This window comes from Pollachius pollachius (genome assembly GCF_949987615.1).
Source record: "Pollachius pollachius genome assembly, chromosome: 14".
NCBI lineage: Eukaryota > Metazoa > Chordata > Actinopteri > Gadiformes > Gadidae > Pollachius > Pollachius pollachius.
The window spans coordinates 7,407,740-7,423,658 of record NC_136947.1 but is presented as its reverse complement, the minus strand read 5'-3'; the positions used below and the strand labels follow the sequence as shown (position 1 = coordinate 7,423,658).

General features: G+C 45.7%; 1 protein-coding gene across 1 annotated transcript in view; it reads right to left on the bottom strand.

Moving 5' to 3' along the window:
• Positions 1–15,919, bottom strand: part of kif1ab (kinesin family member 1Ab) — a gene marked incomplete at its 5' end in the record, with an annotated part of 30,350 nt that overhangs the window by 3,372 nt on the left and 11,059 nt on the right. Inside the window, 25 exons of the mRNA XM_079750416.1 lie at positions 354–473; positions 1,134–1,240; positions 1,898–1,969; positions 2,771–3,010; positions 3,865–4,010; positions 4,594–4,655; positions 4,748–4,881; positions 5,174–5,288; positions 5,483–5,506; positions 6,126–6,231; positions 6,567–6,651; positions 6,887–6,953; positions 7,050–7,158; positions 7,539–7,594; positions 7,723–7,841; positions 8,467–8,557; positions 9,325–9,483; positions 9,749–9,888; positions 10,299–10,384; positions 10,487–10,605; positions 11,070–11,207; positions 11,520–11,698; positions 12,990–13,138; positions 13,622–13,712; positions 13,913–13,978. Of these exons, the coding sequence (XP_079606542.1) occupies positions 354–473; positions 1,134–1,240; positions 1,898–1,969; positions 2,771–3,010; positions 3,865–4,010; positions 4,594–4,655; positions 4,748–4,881; positions 5,174–5,288; positions 5,483–5,506; positions 6,126–6,231; positions 6,567–6,651; positions 6,887–6,953; positions 7,050–7,158; positions 7,539–7,594; positions 7,723–7,841; positions 8,467–8,557; positions 9,325–9,483; positions 9,749–9,888; positions 10,299–10,384; positions 10,487–10,605; positions 11,070–11,207; positions 11,520–11,698; positions 12,990–13,138; positions 13,622–13,712; positions 13,913–13,978 (2,780 nt within the window). The remainder of the gene's footprint in view (positions 1–353; positions 474–1,133; positions 1,241–1,897; positions 1,970–2,770; positions 3,011–3,864; positions 4,011–4,593; positions 4,656–4,747; positions 4,882–5,173; positions 5,289–5,482; positions 5,507–6,125; positions 6,232–6,566; positions 6,652–6,886; positions 6,954–7,049; positions 7,159–7,538; positions 7,595–7,722; positions 7,842–8,466; positions 8,558–9,324; positions 9,484–9,748; positions 9,889–10,298; positions 10,385–10,486; positions 10,606–11,069; positions 11,208–11,519; positions 11,699–12,989; positions 13,139–13,621; positions 13,713–13,912; positions 13,979–15,919) is intronic.

The window sequence follows — 15,919 nt, the reverse complement described above, 5'->3', positions numbered from 1 at the left end:
AACAACACCGGACGGATGCATAATAAAGACGGATGGCAGGACAAAATGTTCTCCGCTCTGTAATTTCTTCAGCTCCGACTGTGGTGTGGGTCTGCTCATTGATCAACATAGGGGCGGACTGAAAGCAAATAGGCTCTACGCTTAAGCTTTGATGGGTTTAGGCCCTCTGAGACTATACTGCACCATTGACGAGTAAAGGGATAAGGAACACACCAAAAACAAAAGAAGTCAAGTATTCAATCATGAAGGCTGTAGAGAAGGAATGCATGCAGATCCCTTGCAAATCTGCTCTAGCTTTCCCAATAAAATATAGCATGGCACTTAATGAAACCACATGAGCCGTCAGCCCTCACCTGACACGGATCTCCTGGATGTCTGGAACAAACGTGCATCCTCGCAGGGCCTTCCTCTTGTCCACCGGGCTGAAGGGGTCCAGATCTGGAGTAGAGGCCCCTGAACCTGGCTCAGTATGTCTACAACACACACACACACACAAACACACACACACAGACACACACACACACACAAACACAAACAAACACACACTTAATGTACACTTTGAAACAATATGAATGTTCGAGCAAAAGTAATCTTGGATCCAGCAGAACTACTATGTTATTGCATAACTTCTGGGGCGGGGGGAAAACAGAGCCTGGACCAGAAACTAAAAACTGAAGGGGACAGAGTTATTCTATTTTTTTAGAAAATGATTTGAATTATTGTATTTCTACACTGGCAAGTGTACACCATGTGGTACACCATCCCACTGACTTGAGGATAAGTGTTTGTCACTATTCGGCAACCCAGTTCACCCAGTTGAGCGGTATTCTGCCACCACAATTTAGATTTGATTATTCATAAAGTCTATGAGTAACAACACTATAAATTAATGTCAAAATACACTTGACATTCAAACTAGTAATTGTTAAGACTGTAACATTATACAACAATAAAAGACCATCCTCAACGCTAGCAAGTTGACCATTGTCCATCCAGACAGAGTTTAGAGTTTCTTCTTTAGAGATCGACTCTCCTATTCTGCATGACAGGAGAGTTTAATAGGTGATTGTGCAGAAAACCCTTGAGCATTGGTCCAATGTTGTGTTTGCTCAGAGTCGGGACAAACAATTTACCTGATGTCATAGTTCCCCTCGACCAATGAGGGACAGGTGGAGGACGGGGTGAGTGTGCTCAGGCCCGAGCAAGTGGAACTCATCAGAGACGCTGACATCTCAGACAGCTGAGCACACAAACACACACACACACACACACACACACACACACACACACACACACACACACACACGCACGCACACACGCACGCACAGCAAAAAGGGACGAACGATTCAACACAAAAAATACACACGCATTGAGAGATGAGATCATTTGTATAAAGTATGGCAGACATGCATATTTACAGGATGTGATACTGTGATATTTTCTATACCATCGAAGGCAAGACTTTGTATGAGCCCCATGTTAATAAAGGACATGTCAGAGGGATAGCAGAGGTCTTCCTTAAAGAAGGGGAGATAAGAGCCAGGAACCCACTCATGGAGGAGTTGTGAACCAGGGAATAGAGAGTAAAGGGGAGGAGGGTTCAAGTGTGTTAAAGAAATGACTCCGTATCCATGTAATGATGAGTGGCATATACAATGCAGTATTAGCATTAGGTCGGTAAGGGGATAAGCAAGCAGGCTGTTAGGTATGAGCGAAAAAACAATGAGGGAATAATTATTTAAATCAATAAAGCGCCAGGAGGGACTCCAAAGGGAAGGTACTACAAAGGGGAGGGGCTACAGGGGGAGTTGGGAGAGTGAAGTCAGGTTGAAAGGTCAAAGGTGAAAAGGTGTTTTTTTTTAAGGGGGGGGGGGGCTGGGCTGGGGCTGGGGCTCACCTTGCTCTCACTGGCACTGCTGCTCACCTGGCTGTACTCCCTGTTGAAGGTGTGCATGAGCAGACGCAGACACTGGGCACGCAGGGGCGAGAGAGGTGCAGAGAGAGAGAGGGAGAGAGAGGGAGAAAGGGTGGGAGACAGAGAGAGGAGGGGGGGGGAGAGATGGAGAGACAGAAAGAGAGAGCGAGAGAGAGAGAGGGGGAGATAGAGAGAGGAGGGGGAGAGAGAGCGAGAGAGAGAGAGCAAGGGGAGACAGAGAGAGGAGGGGGAGACAGAGAGAGAGAGACAGAGAGAGAGAGAGAGAGAGAGGGAGAGAGAGAGAGAGAGACAGAGAGAGGAGGGGGAGACAGAGAGAGAGAGAGAGAGAGAGAGAGAGAGAGAGAGACAGAGAGAGGAGGGGGAGACAAAGAGAGAGAGACAGAGAGACAGAGAGAGAGAGAGAGAGAGAGAGAGAGACAGAGAGAGGAGGGGGAGACAGAGAGAGAGAGAGACAGAGAGAGAGAGAGACAGAGAGAGAGAGAGAGAGAGAGATTGATGTTATTCCAGATAAAAAAATGGTGACAGCACAGCGGGGGCTTCCAGGTTACTGTGTAGTGTATCTAACCAGCAGTCAGCCAAGTGTATTCAATCAGCAATCAGCGGCATCACAAGAGTTTTACATGTAAACCTGGAACCGCTCCACCCAGAGATTTGTAATAATAATAAATAACATATCGATAATGCTAAAAATACAAAAGGACACTATCAAACATATTATATCTAAAACAGAGCACAACACATTCATATTATTATTATGTAATAAAATCAAAAGTATATGATAATAATAACACAGAGGTCTTAGGGGACTCTAGAGTACCGGAGCAGGGTAGTCACCTTGGCAGCCAGCTCCCTCTGCCGCTGGTTGGGGCTGAGAGGGGCGGGGCTGAAGGGGGCGGGGCTGAGAGGGACGGGGCTCTGCAGGGCCGGGGGGGCAGCCACGGTGGGGCTCATCACGGGGCTCAGGGCGGGGCTGAGCTCGCTGGCGTCGCTGGTCTTGTAGAGCGCCTCCTGGCCCGCCTGCAGCGTGGCCTCCAGCTTCTCCCTCAGCAGCAGGTAGTGTCGGGTCTTCTCCACCTGGGGACACGCAAACGCACACATGGATACACACACGCGCAAATGCACATACACACACACACACGCACACATGCACACACGCAACCCACGCACACACACGAAAGAACGTGAGCGAATCAGAGAGACAAATATTGTGACCGTCGCTGTTATTATTGAACCTATTACAACTAACCTACAAATGCTGTCAGATTTAAGTGAGTTTGCCGCCCTCTAAAGGATGGCGTACGTATGATGAGCAGCATAGCATGTGTCATTTTAGGCTTGACGCCCCGAACACAAGAGAAATAAACATCAATAGTTGGGATCTGTCCACTGCTTCAAAACACATGCAAGCACTCCGACACTCATTCCCACACTCCAACACACTAGAGGTTTTTACACTGCCAAATATGCCCGTCTTATGCACGCCTTTTTCCCGGCATGGTCCGCGCCTTTACACTGCCCGAGGTAAATCGCCGGCTTGTATCACATCCTGTAAATATATGCATTTGTGCCATACTTTATACATATGACCTCATCTCTCAATGCGTGTGTATTTTTTGTGTTGAATCGTTCGTCCCTTTTTGCTGTGCGTGCGTGCGTGCGTGCGTGCGTGTGTGCGTGTGCGTGCGTGCGTGTGCGTGCGTGCGTGCGTGGCTCAGCTGTCTGAGATGTCGGTGTCCCTGATGAGTTCCACAGAACACCAACGAAAACATCCCCATACCCACACCCACACTCCAACACACGCACTCACACACACTCCGACACACACACACTCCAACACATCAGACTCCGACCCACACAGAACACACACACTCCAACACTCCAAATACTCCCAACACACACACTACCCGATCGCATCATGACACACGCACCTCCTGCAGAAGGCTGAGCTTCTCCAGCTCCCACTGGTGGTCCAGGATGAGGCTGTCGCTGCGTGGCCGCCACCCGGCCAGGTTCTCCTCGCCGCGGACGTACGCCACCGACGTGTCCAGCACGCGCCGGCGCCGCCGCTGCATGCCTGCGGGCGGGCGGGCGGGCGGGACGGAGCGAGGGGGGAGAGGTGGGTTAGCTAGCTCTGCCTGGAGGAGGACGACGGGGATAGAGGCGCAGGTTTGGGGGGCGGGACGCAATGACTTTACGGGACGCATCGCTTTTTTCTGTACGCGTTGTTTCACGATTTAGTCATCGTGAAGGTGCTGGTAAAGCAAAAGTGTTTTGCTTGGATTGTATGATTCATGTTTCTAGATACGTGTTTTCATGTTTCTAGATACGTGTATTAATCGTGCATTAAGATTCATGTCACGAATGAGCACGTAGAGATCCAACCGCCCATATATTGTTGATATATTGAACATTTCGGCTGGGCGTCGAACACACTTGTAATGAAATCTAAGGTAACATAATTCAATGTAACGTAATGTAAATAAAGTCAAATAATGTCAAATGTCAAGCAATGCAATGTAATCAAATTGATTGTAAAATGATATACTGTAACATAAGGTAAGGCAACGACCAGTAAAGTGACAACATGTTACTTCATCAAAACGTTACATAATGCAACACACTCCAATTTTATGCAACGTAGCATGACAGCATCTGACCTGGACTCCCATTGTCTGCCACATGGCAGAGGGTCACCTCGTAGACCCCTGTGACCCGGTTGCTAAGGGAACAAGAAATAATGGACAGAAGGTTTGGATGACGGTATGAATCAACACTGTCGGGTAGGGAGCTGAACGGGAGGGGATCCCCCACCTCTCTGAAGGCCGGAGGCATCCAGTGCTGAACAGGTTCCTGATTGAGCGTGAGGCGGGCAGCTTGGCGTCGCGGGAGTAAAACACCATGCAGAAGTCCTTGGTGATCACAGTCGGCTGCGTGCAGTTCTCCATCTGGGGGAACAAAGCGCAGAGAACAAAAAACATAACAGGTGGGGTTATGTGGTGACACGGTTCATATGTTATTACACGCTAAAGTCTGAGAGAGAGAGGGAGAGAGCGAGAGCGAGAGCGAGAGCAAGAGCAAGAGCGAGAGAGAGAGAGCGAGAGAGAGAGAGAGAGCGAGAGAGAGAGCGTGAGCACGAGCAAGAGCCCGAGCAAGAACAAGAGTGATCTCAGGCCAACACTCTGGGTCAAACAGAGACGGCTGGACTCCAGAAACACCCTGCTGCTGTCGGGCTCCTACCTCCAGGTAAGCTGAGAGTGTGATGTAGATCTTCTCTCCGTAGGGGGTGACTCGGTTCAGAAGCAGAGAGTTATGCATGGAGCTGTCCCATGCCGCCTCAAACCGGTAGAAGGTCCTGCTCAGGGCGGGTGAGGGGTGGTGGGCGGGGGATGGAGAGAGGAAGAAGGAAGGAAGAAAGAAACAGTGAGCTCACCGTCATGCACGTGAGAGCTACGGTTTCTACAGGGGGAATAATGGTTTGAGATATTTTTGTTTGCAAAAAGCTGATGAAACGACACAACGGAGAAAGAAAAGCGATCAGCGTACTACCTATGGTCAACTCCCAAGGAGACACTGGCGTGAGCGTACGGGACAAGCACAGGAGGTTAGTGGTTAGGTGTGTCTAGGGAAATACAGGCTGACCAGCAAACCATCAGAGGCAACCAAAAGGTGGGTGGCACTTTAGAAGACCTGCAGCTTTGAAACGTTAACGAGGCAGTCGTCAATAGGGAATTCCTCAGTTATCAAGCATTGTTCGTACATGAAGATTCATTAGTCAACTGTTCAACTGTTCATCAGTTATCAATTATCAAAATGATTATTAGATAATGGTGTATAAATGTATGCCTTATAATTCTTTGGTTTTGGTTTTCATCCAAAGGTAGTTTATATCTGATTATGAATTGTTTACTAATCATTTAGGAACAATGCTTTATAAATGCTGAATTCATTCATAATCCTACTTAATTAATGATTCAGTTGCAGCTGTCCTAAAGTGCTACGAAAAAGTGAAAACATAAGCCTGTTAACAGTCAAAGCGTGTAGCATAGAGTATTATTAAGCAACATAAATTAGGTTTGGGTGCATGAGAGACGACAAAGCACAAACCATAAATAAGAAAGATAAGATAAGGAATACAAATGCATAGTCTACAATACATAAAGCAGGAGTATGGAATGATCTGCTTGTATACTTGTCGTCGTGCTTCGGCCAGTAGTATCCAGAGGACAGGATGTTGAGGGAGAGGATGTTTGGGTCTATGATGGTCTCATCTGCTTCTGGGGTGTTTCTGATGCGACCTGAGGGACAAATACATGGAGGAGAGGTCAACAAGGAAAGGTTGGAAAGTCAAACTAAATTTACATGAATGGCCCAACCATTCCACTGAGAATATTGAACCAACAACAGAGGTAGTTAATGAAAACAAAGGGTGAATATCCCCCGATTATATTTGACACATTCCACATAATTCTGTATATATTAACATTTTATTAACCTTTACGATAACATTTAAGATAACCTGATTTACCGAAGGGGAGAAGTGGAATACATTTTATTGGCTATTTTTAGATCTATGTTTCTATGTATATCATGCACTGGCAACTAAATAGCCGTGAAGTATTTGATTACTCACCGACCACCAGCTCCTTCACTTCCTTCCACTCAATATCGTTTCCTGTTTCGTGCGCTATGGTAACCGTAATCCTCCTTTGAATGCCCTGCAGAAACACAGAGAGAGGGAGACAGACAGAGAGAGCGAGAGAGAGAGAGCGAGAGCGAGAGCGAGAGAGAGAGACACAGACAGGGAGACAGACAGAGACACAGAGGGGATGCTGTGTTACTGGCACTGTAGAATGTGAAGATTTTAACTTTCCCAGGATCGATAAACAATAAGACAAGATTGGTTGGCGTGGTGACAGGCCAAACAGGAAGTGGGTTTGAACAGGAAGTTACCTGGTGCAAGAGGAAGGTCCCGTGGCAGGGCATGCCACCTCGGTGGTCCACCACAGAGGGGATATAGCTGATGGAGAGAGCACAAAACCACAGGCTTAATGCCGCCTCTTGGCCACGTCCATGTGTGCCTATTCTCACTAGTCACAGCCCAACGAGGACTCACTCTCCGTTGGCTTCCAGCTCACAGATCTCGAAGAAGGCCATGAGGTCGTACTTGGAGTGGCAGGGCCCGGCGGTGGAACGTTTCAGAGTGCTGAGCTTGGTGGCCGGCACTGAGGGTAGGACATGTGACGTTTGAGGGATCGCGTTCGTTCAGAAACACATGCAGCACATTGACATTGAAAGAGTCGACGTGCAATCATGCAAAGGCAATTGATGTTAGACTCATGAATTCAACTCATGGATCTTGTATATTTATTTCACAACTTCTTCGGAGCATTGTATAATTGCGTGCAAGGATTGCGACTTGAAAGATATAAAGTGCAAAACACTCTGTTTATCTGTTAAACAATACTGTTTACAGATGTTTCTGTGATTGAGCTGAATGCTACTTTATCAGTCCAATGTAAGCGCTATAATGAATTGAAATATTAGTATTAAGGCCAGCTTGTGCTATCATCTATGATAGTGAGAGCATCGTGGATCTCCTCACCTGGTTTGGACAAGGGCATCACCCTGGGGAACTGTCTCCTGGATGGTCTCAGGGGACTAGAGGAGGAGTGGAAGAACCAACAACCAAGGAAACAGGTAGGGTCATTATTCCTGGTCCATCACAACCCGTAGCAAGGCATCACGGTAATCAGGGGGGGGCACAGCGTCTCTCTCAGCCGTCTCACCTGATCATGTCTTTGCAGAGGGGGGGGAACGGTTGTTTCTGATAGTGTCCGAAGACCTCGAACACGATGGGCTGCGTCTTGATGTACTCCAGGAACCACTTGGTCACCTCCACTGTGATCTGACGCACACCCCAGACGATGCAATGTGTTTGTTTAAACAACTGAAATCACATTAAACTTAAGGCTACCGTTAGACAAATAGATGGCATGGGTGTGACTTCCATTAGCTTTTTGTTGTCTTTGGCGACACCTGGGGTATTTTTTCCCCGGAGACTCATTGACAGTGCAGTTGGTTTACTTCCAATGTCGCGACGACACCCGGTTTCTACAATTCATAATACTGAAAATGCAAAGGCTTTTATCATTGGCTTGTTCACCTTTGTGTAGATGTCGACTTAACATGCATTTATTTACATGAAAATCTTCGAGGTACCCAGTTTAAATATAAAATGCATAATAAAATATAAATACATGAGCGGGGTCAGGCCTTACATTCTGAGGGTGGACCCAGTGTGTAACCGTTACAGGGCTTACATTCTGAGGGTGGACCCAGTGTGTAACCGTTACAGGGCTTACATTCTGAGGGTGGACCCAGTGTGTAACCGTTACAGGGCTCACATTCTGAGGGAGGACCCAGTGTGTAACCGTTACAGGGCTCACATTCTGAGGGTGGACCCAGTGTGTAACCGTAACAGGGCTCACATTCTGAGGGTGGACCCAGTGCGTAACCGTGACAGGGCTTACATTCTGGACGTGGTAGAACCCTAGTGGGGGTCCCCTCCCCGTGTTCTTCAGCGGCTCTGTGGAGAACGCCTCGTCATGGCGGTGGATGAAGCTGAACGCAAGACAAAAACGTTACAAATATTACTTACTAAGTAGAAATTATTATTATTCATATATTGTCTACTTTTTTTTCAAGTGTTTCATAAAATAAACAATAAACGAATAAGCATCATCATGTTAAAGATGAAAAAAATGATATATATATATATATATATACAGTCTAACAACCTTCTTAAAGGTTGCTTGGTAGCCTCGACAAAAACAACAACAAAAAAAAAACATATTTTTAGCGGACAAGGATAACACTGTCCACAAGTCAAGAGTTCATCTGAAGACAAACTATGTGGAACATCAGAGGCCCGTGGTACTGTCCTGCTGTTGAGGTTAATCACCCCCGGCAACGACCTCCAACAACGGTTTACTTCATGGAAATGTTTCCTTTGTTTTGAAATTGTAAACCATATTGCTATATTCAACTAAACATCATAGTACTATAATATATTAGTAGGATACTATTGGTAGCCTATCTTAGTAATAAAAAAAAATGGATCAACTAAAAATCATAGTACAATAATATATAAACTACTCATCCTAGTACTAAAATAGATAAACATCAAAGTACTATTATATATAAACTACTCATCCTAGTACTAAAGTAGTTATACTAAACATCATAGTACTATAACATATCAACCAGTCACCATAGCACTAAAATAGATAAACTAAACATCATAGTACTGTCATATCTAGTATACTAGTCCTACAATAGATAGATAGATGTAGTATAACACCATAGGGGCCTTAGGGCTGCTGACTCACTTGAACTGGCAGAAGATGTCGGCGTACTCTGCAGAGATGCTGGAGGCCTGGAGCACTGTCACCCTGAAGGTGAAGGTGCTGCCCAGCTTCAGGTGGCTCAGGGCCTTCTCCTGGGACAGCTCCAGGGCGTCCAGACCCAGCCCCAGACCCTTCAGTGGGCTGAGGGGGGGCTCTGGGGTAGCTACGTATAGTGATCAACAGGTTAGATATGGATGTAGGCATTTATATAAATATAGATATAAAGATATGAATAAAGATATTCACATATAATTACAGGTATAAAGATATAGCGAGAGATATACATATATAAATATAGGCAAACGAATAACTATAGATATAGGTGTAGAGATACAGATCCATTTGTAGATATAAACATATGTTGATATAGATATAGACTGACTGAATAGACAGTATTGAGCAGTACTAACCTGCGCAGGTGTTGTTGTTGACCTCGTCGGCAGAGATGCCCATCTCGGAGGACTGTCCCTGGCCCTCTACGATGCGCAGCTCCTCCTGGGAGCTGTGGGAGTAGGGGAGACCCCCTGGGCACGTCTCCGTCTGGAACTGAACACAACACACCCAACTCGGTCACTAGCCACTACTGGCTAGGTTTGATTCTAAAAGGAGACTGAGATATCGTTAATGAGCGTGATTAGACGGTTGAATCCCAATTCAAAGTAAGGGGAGGAATGTTTTGATATGTGTCTAAAATTAAATCAATAGTAAGGGTGGACTAGTGTCTGTCATTCGTAGGCTAATTGTATGCCCTCTCTTTTGTTGACGATGTGCTCAGAACAATCAAATTGTAGTGATACATTTAAAGGGAATTCTAGCAAACGACACATTAGCAGACGCATTTATCCAAAGCGACTACATTTGGAGCCCTGGTCAAAAGTACATTTGCCAGAAGAAACATAGCAGAATTTTAAAACATGTCAAGTTCGTGGGCTAAGCATGCACTCGTTGTGAATCACCTTCTCAAACTGCTGGTCCTCAAAGGATATCTTGGCAGTGCCGGACTGCCTCACGCCCGAGCCGTAGTCTGGGGCCTCTTCGTCCGCTGAGAGCGGTCATAAATGAACAGGGGTCAGACATAAGACACACTTACACCGCTTCGAGTTTAACCAAGGTCTGAACGAGGAACTTATCCTGAGGAGGGTACCTGAGATGGCTTGGACGGCCACCCTGAGGAACCCCTTCACCTCTCCCTTCTCGCTCACGATGGCCACGCGATGCACCAGAGGCACCGGGTACAGCAGGTTACTGAGGTACACAAAGGCCCTGGGGACACACGGAGTCAGAGGTCATTTACCAGGGTTAGGGCTAGGGTCACTCACTATGAACGCTCTGAGAACATCCAAATTAAAACGTCTAAAAAGGGGAAGGGAACCGCTATAGACGAGATTTCTGTGGGCAGGATGGTGTAGTGGCTGGGGTGTTTCGAACTCCATGCTGAGGTACAACGGTTTGAGTCTGTCTTAGAGCGAGATGCCTGTACCAGCTCCATTATGACATGTATCTGATGTGGACAGTAAGCTTTGGATAAGGGCTAGTATACAGTAAAGAATAAATAGAGCTAGAAAACGAAAAAACACTGGTAAGGACCTGTGCACAATCTATAGTTAAACGGAGAGAAGATCTAGTCATATACTGGACTAGTTGAGACTAACTACTGGAAGTAGTTAATTGTAAAGGTTTCGTTCTTCAACAGTTCAGTGCACAGAGTCCCAACAGCAGCGACTAACCTGCCCACCAGACGGAACCAGGGGAAGCGGTCGTAGAAGGGGTCTCCCCCGGTCAGGGCGGGGTCGCACTCCTCCACGCCACTGTTGGGCACGTCCGCAGCGCGGTCATACATCTCCCTCATCAGGTCTAGCCTCTGCCTGCAGGGGTCGAATGCACACACACACACAATTAAATAAATGCATCTCCTCTTTCCTTCAGTTCCTCTCTTGCTCTCTCGGGCCCACACACGCACACACACAAAATTGAAGTAATGATTATCCTCTTTCCTTTGGTTCCTCTCTCTCTGGTCCCCCCCCCACACACACACACACACACACACACACACACACACACACACACACACACACACACACACACACACACACACACACACACACACACACACACACACACACACACACACACACACACACACACACACACACACACACACCTAGCCCTTATGTTACCTGAGTTTCTCCAGAGTCCAGTAGTGTGTGGCTCCGTTCTTCTGGTCTTGGACCTCAACTGCGACGATGGTCTTGGGGAAGGGCCTCCTCTCCCTCTCCTTGGCCGCGCTGGCAGGCAGCAGGTCGGGGGGCAGCGGGGAGTACAGGGTGTCTGTCAGCAGTACAAACTGGAACTGGACCTGGTAGAAGGAAGATGTCAGAGACAAGACTGGCAGTTAGCATCAGAAGGGCTGGATGTTCTCTGACTGGATGTTAGCATTAGCATCAGAAAGGGCTGTGTGTACTCTGACTGGGCATTAGCATTAGCATCGAGGTACTGTATGTACATTAGCCTAAGCATCAGAGAATCGTAGATTGCACGTTGGTGTGGAGAAGCTGTCGTCATTTTCGTGGCGTGACCAATGGGCCTAGTTCAAATGACCCTGTACGCAATTGGCTGCTTGCCGTCGCTTCCCTGTCGTCCCTCCCGCAAAACCGTATCGGAAGCAGAAAGAAATGTATTGCTCTTCTCCAGACCCTCCAGATCGCCGGCAGAATGGGCGTGGCTACCCAGTCTAGGTGGATGTACTCTAATGGCACATTTCCACCAGTGGGTTCGGTTCGGTTCGCCTCAGTCCGGTAGTGAGGGGGCGTTATAGCCCAGCTCAGTTCCGAGGTCGCGTTTTCCACCGCCGACAGTACCCTTGTGGTAGGCCAGATGTCGATCGCCGCGGCAGCTACGTAAACATTGTGACATCATAGCAGCGCGACACAGTGTAGCCTGCTCAATAAAAACAATAGGCCTAAATAAAATAATAACAATAAAAACTGCTCCATCAAGCTCCCTCTGCACGTCATCCTACCCAAGAATGCAAAGGAACGTCTCCACCTCCTTGTTCGCCCAAGTTAAAGTTTTGCGCGACATCATGTCCATTGTCCAGAATAATACCTCGCGGGTATGCCTACTGTTTGTTTGTTTTTATCCCCATGTCGCCCGGAAGTGACGATTCTGTCGACCTATCAGCGGACGGCGTGTGTAGCTCGAACTTGCTGGCACCCTTTCAGGCGTCTCAGTACCCCAACGGAGGAGTACTGTAGACGAGTACAAAACGAGTATGGCTCAGTCCAGGTCACGTCCACTTTTGGCGGTGGAAACGCGAACCGTGCCGCACCTTTGCGAACCGAACCGCACCCTCCGTTGGAAATGCGCCATCACTGTACATTAGCATTAGCATCAGAGGTACTATACGTAGGCTATTCTGGATATTAGCAATTAAAAACGTTTGCTTACTTTAATGGACAATGATTCCTGTACACATTTATCTTACACAATTGTTGATACAATTCACCACTTTCAAAAAAAGAAATATATATATTAAAAAAATTGATAAAACAAATCAAATATTGTATAATGTCCCTCAGCAGTAGATAGGACACAGTATGGATGACACCACCTCAATCGCCTTGGTAAACAAAGAAGGCCATGTTTACCTTCTTCTTGAGCTCCACACTGATTGCGTTGGCTTCCTTGAGGAAGATGGCGTTTCCCCAGAGCAGGTCACGGAGCGAGGTGAACTGGTAGAAGCGCCACTTCCGGAAGGCCCACAGAGCAAGCTCAGTCTCGCGCGGAGTCCACGGCACTACAAAGGGAAAACAGTTCACAGCGCCAGAAAAGTTTATCAAATTAACTAAAAATAAAAAAAGAAAGAAAGAAATGTAAGAAAAAAAAAAGAACGAAAAGAAAAGAGAAAATAAATCATCAGAAGTAAAAGAAAATACAAAATAAATTATAATAAATAATAAATAATAAAATGTAGATGAATAATCAATGATACAGAAAATTGCGATATTTCATTACAGGCGGCTTCTGATGATGGTTCTCATCAGAAGCACTAATCTTCCAATATACTGATCTGATCTCTAAACTCTTCTGACTTCTGACCCCTCATATATTTTGTTCATATACCTTACATTTCAATACATTTATAGTCACATTTAGGCCAATTTCGCAGAGCCTTTTATCCTAAGCAACTTACAATAAGCACATTTGTCAGAAGAAAATAACATAGTCAATAATATAACCAAGGTGACTAAGAAGGTTGAGTTGAGGATAAACTTCGTACCTTCCTCCTCTGGCTCCTCTTCCTCCTCAGGGGACTCCAGATAGCGGGAGTCCACTTGTTTCTGAAGAGCCTCCAGCTTGCTCTCATAGTCCTGGAAATAAAAAAAACATTACGACAAACCCCCCAAAAATACAGTCAAATGTGTCCGATGACCTACTAACCAACTTCACACAGTGGTAAGGCAGTGAGTTGTCCAAGTGGACTTACGGCAAATATAGAAAGCGGTCAATCGTTAGACAAATTGTACAGGCTCACACAAAGGAATAGTTTGTGGCAAAATGTGACTCTTACCAGTCGCTGCTGTTCAAGCAGATTGCTGGCCTCTTCCCTCTCCTTGCGGTACTGGTCCTCAAGCTCCTGCAGTCTGGAGGGGTTAACAACACTTTATTCTACCCCTTCATTCACACACTCCACTGGGAATAGGACTTGTACATCAGAATGCATCATGGGATTTTTGGTTTTGGCGATGCTCCGCCATTTTGTGATGACTCGTGAGAGTTGTAGTAACGTAAAATCCTACATAAACGGCAATCCAATTTCTTTTTTTTTTACCAAAACACCATTTCTACCATCAACATTCCTATTTGCTGCAAAATAAAGGCAGTCGTTGCGACGTCACGATGACCTATAATTATGCTGTAATCCATTTGGATGGTACGCTGGTACGTGCAAGTCGTAAATTGCAAATCTCCCAGCTTTCATGCGGCATTTGCGTGGGCACGTCCACATTTGCCTCAGAGAAATGCCGCAAGAAAGCTGGGAGATTTGCGACTTACGACTTGCACGTACCGGCGTACCATCTAATTTCAGCTGAGCCCCCCCCCCCAATTCTTTTTTCTAAATCCCTGTGTTTAGAAAGATCTTTTAAAGGGGACATATCATACCACCAGGTGTGAGTGTGATTAGCCATTACAAGCAGGTTTGAAAATGTGCAGCATTGTGACATCACAGGTGGGCGTGTCCATCTAGATGTGTGCTGGATAGATCAGTCTACCAGCCTACCCAGTAGACTAGCAAACACTGCTCATCTATCCGTCACACATCTAGGTGGACACGCCCACCTGTGATGTCACAATGCTGCACATTTTGAAAACGGCTTGTAATGGCTAATCACACTCACACCTGGTGGTATGATATGTGCCCTTTAATTATTTTACACATTTTAAACATCTCTGATCATATCTTAAACATATCTGATCATATTTTTTTATTTTTTAAAACATTTTTGAAACATTTTAAACATATTTTTGAAACATTCTAAACATCTTTGTGCATTTTTAAACACATTTCTTAACACATTTTAACATCTTTATCTAAGCATGTTTTTGCTTACCGTTTTTAAAATACATTTGAACATCTTAATCTGTAAACTGCCAGTTTAGCCTCCTTCTTAGCTCACCTCAACTTTAGTGGGAGCAATGACTTTGCGTAGCTGTGTTCGAAATCGTTCCCTATCACGGATATAGTGCACTATATAGGGTGCTCGCCATTTTTTAGTGGTGTTCGAATTCTCAGTGGTAAATTTCATGAACTATATAGTGGACTTAAAATATCCAAACTTTGAGTGAACATACGATGTCCCGTACATGTTACTCCCGTATACCACAATGCAATGCGGTCGTGATATCTGGAGGAGAAGAAGCTGAATAACCGCGAAAACGAATAGAAATTTCAGCAATTTATTTGGGATTTAACATAGAAAATATAATGTTCAAAATGAATTTAAAAAAACTTGATCAAGGAAATGTAACATTCAACATCATTACAAACTCCAGTTTTCCTCGTGGGTGCCCGATTTGTTTACATGATGATGGGCGCAGCTGTCTGCGTCACGCAAATACCCGGCGCATTTACTGACGTAAATGACGTTTAGAAATGTTCAGCGTAGTGTCCGAATTCTCGTTTGTTCGTTCCCTATATAGTGCACTATATCATAAACACTTTATAGGGAATAGCGAGTGAGTGAATAGGGAACGATTTCGAATACAGCGCGTCATCATCTTTGCGTTACATTTTTCTGGTATATTTTTTTATCACGTCGCGCCCCCCCTGAAGAACTCTAGCGCCCCCCAGGGGAGGCGCGCCTCACAGTTTGAAAACCACTGCTGTAGACCCTTTAAATAGGAGCCTCTTCGCTAATAAGAATAATAAGCTAATAATTATGGGTCTTATTACTAGAGACACCTGTATGCGTCTGTGAAAGAGGGCTATTCAATTCATGCTGTAAAGGATCACTTTACATTACTCTACTATTACTATTACTACTACTACTACGGCTACTTCTAACTACCAACTTAC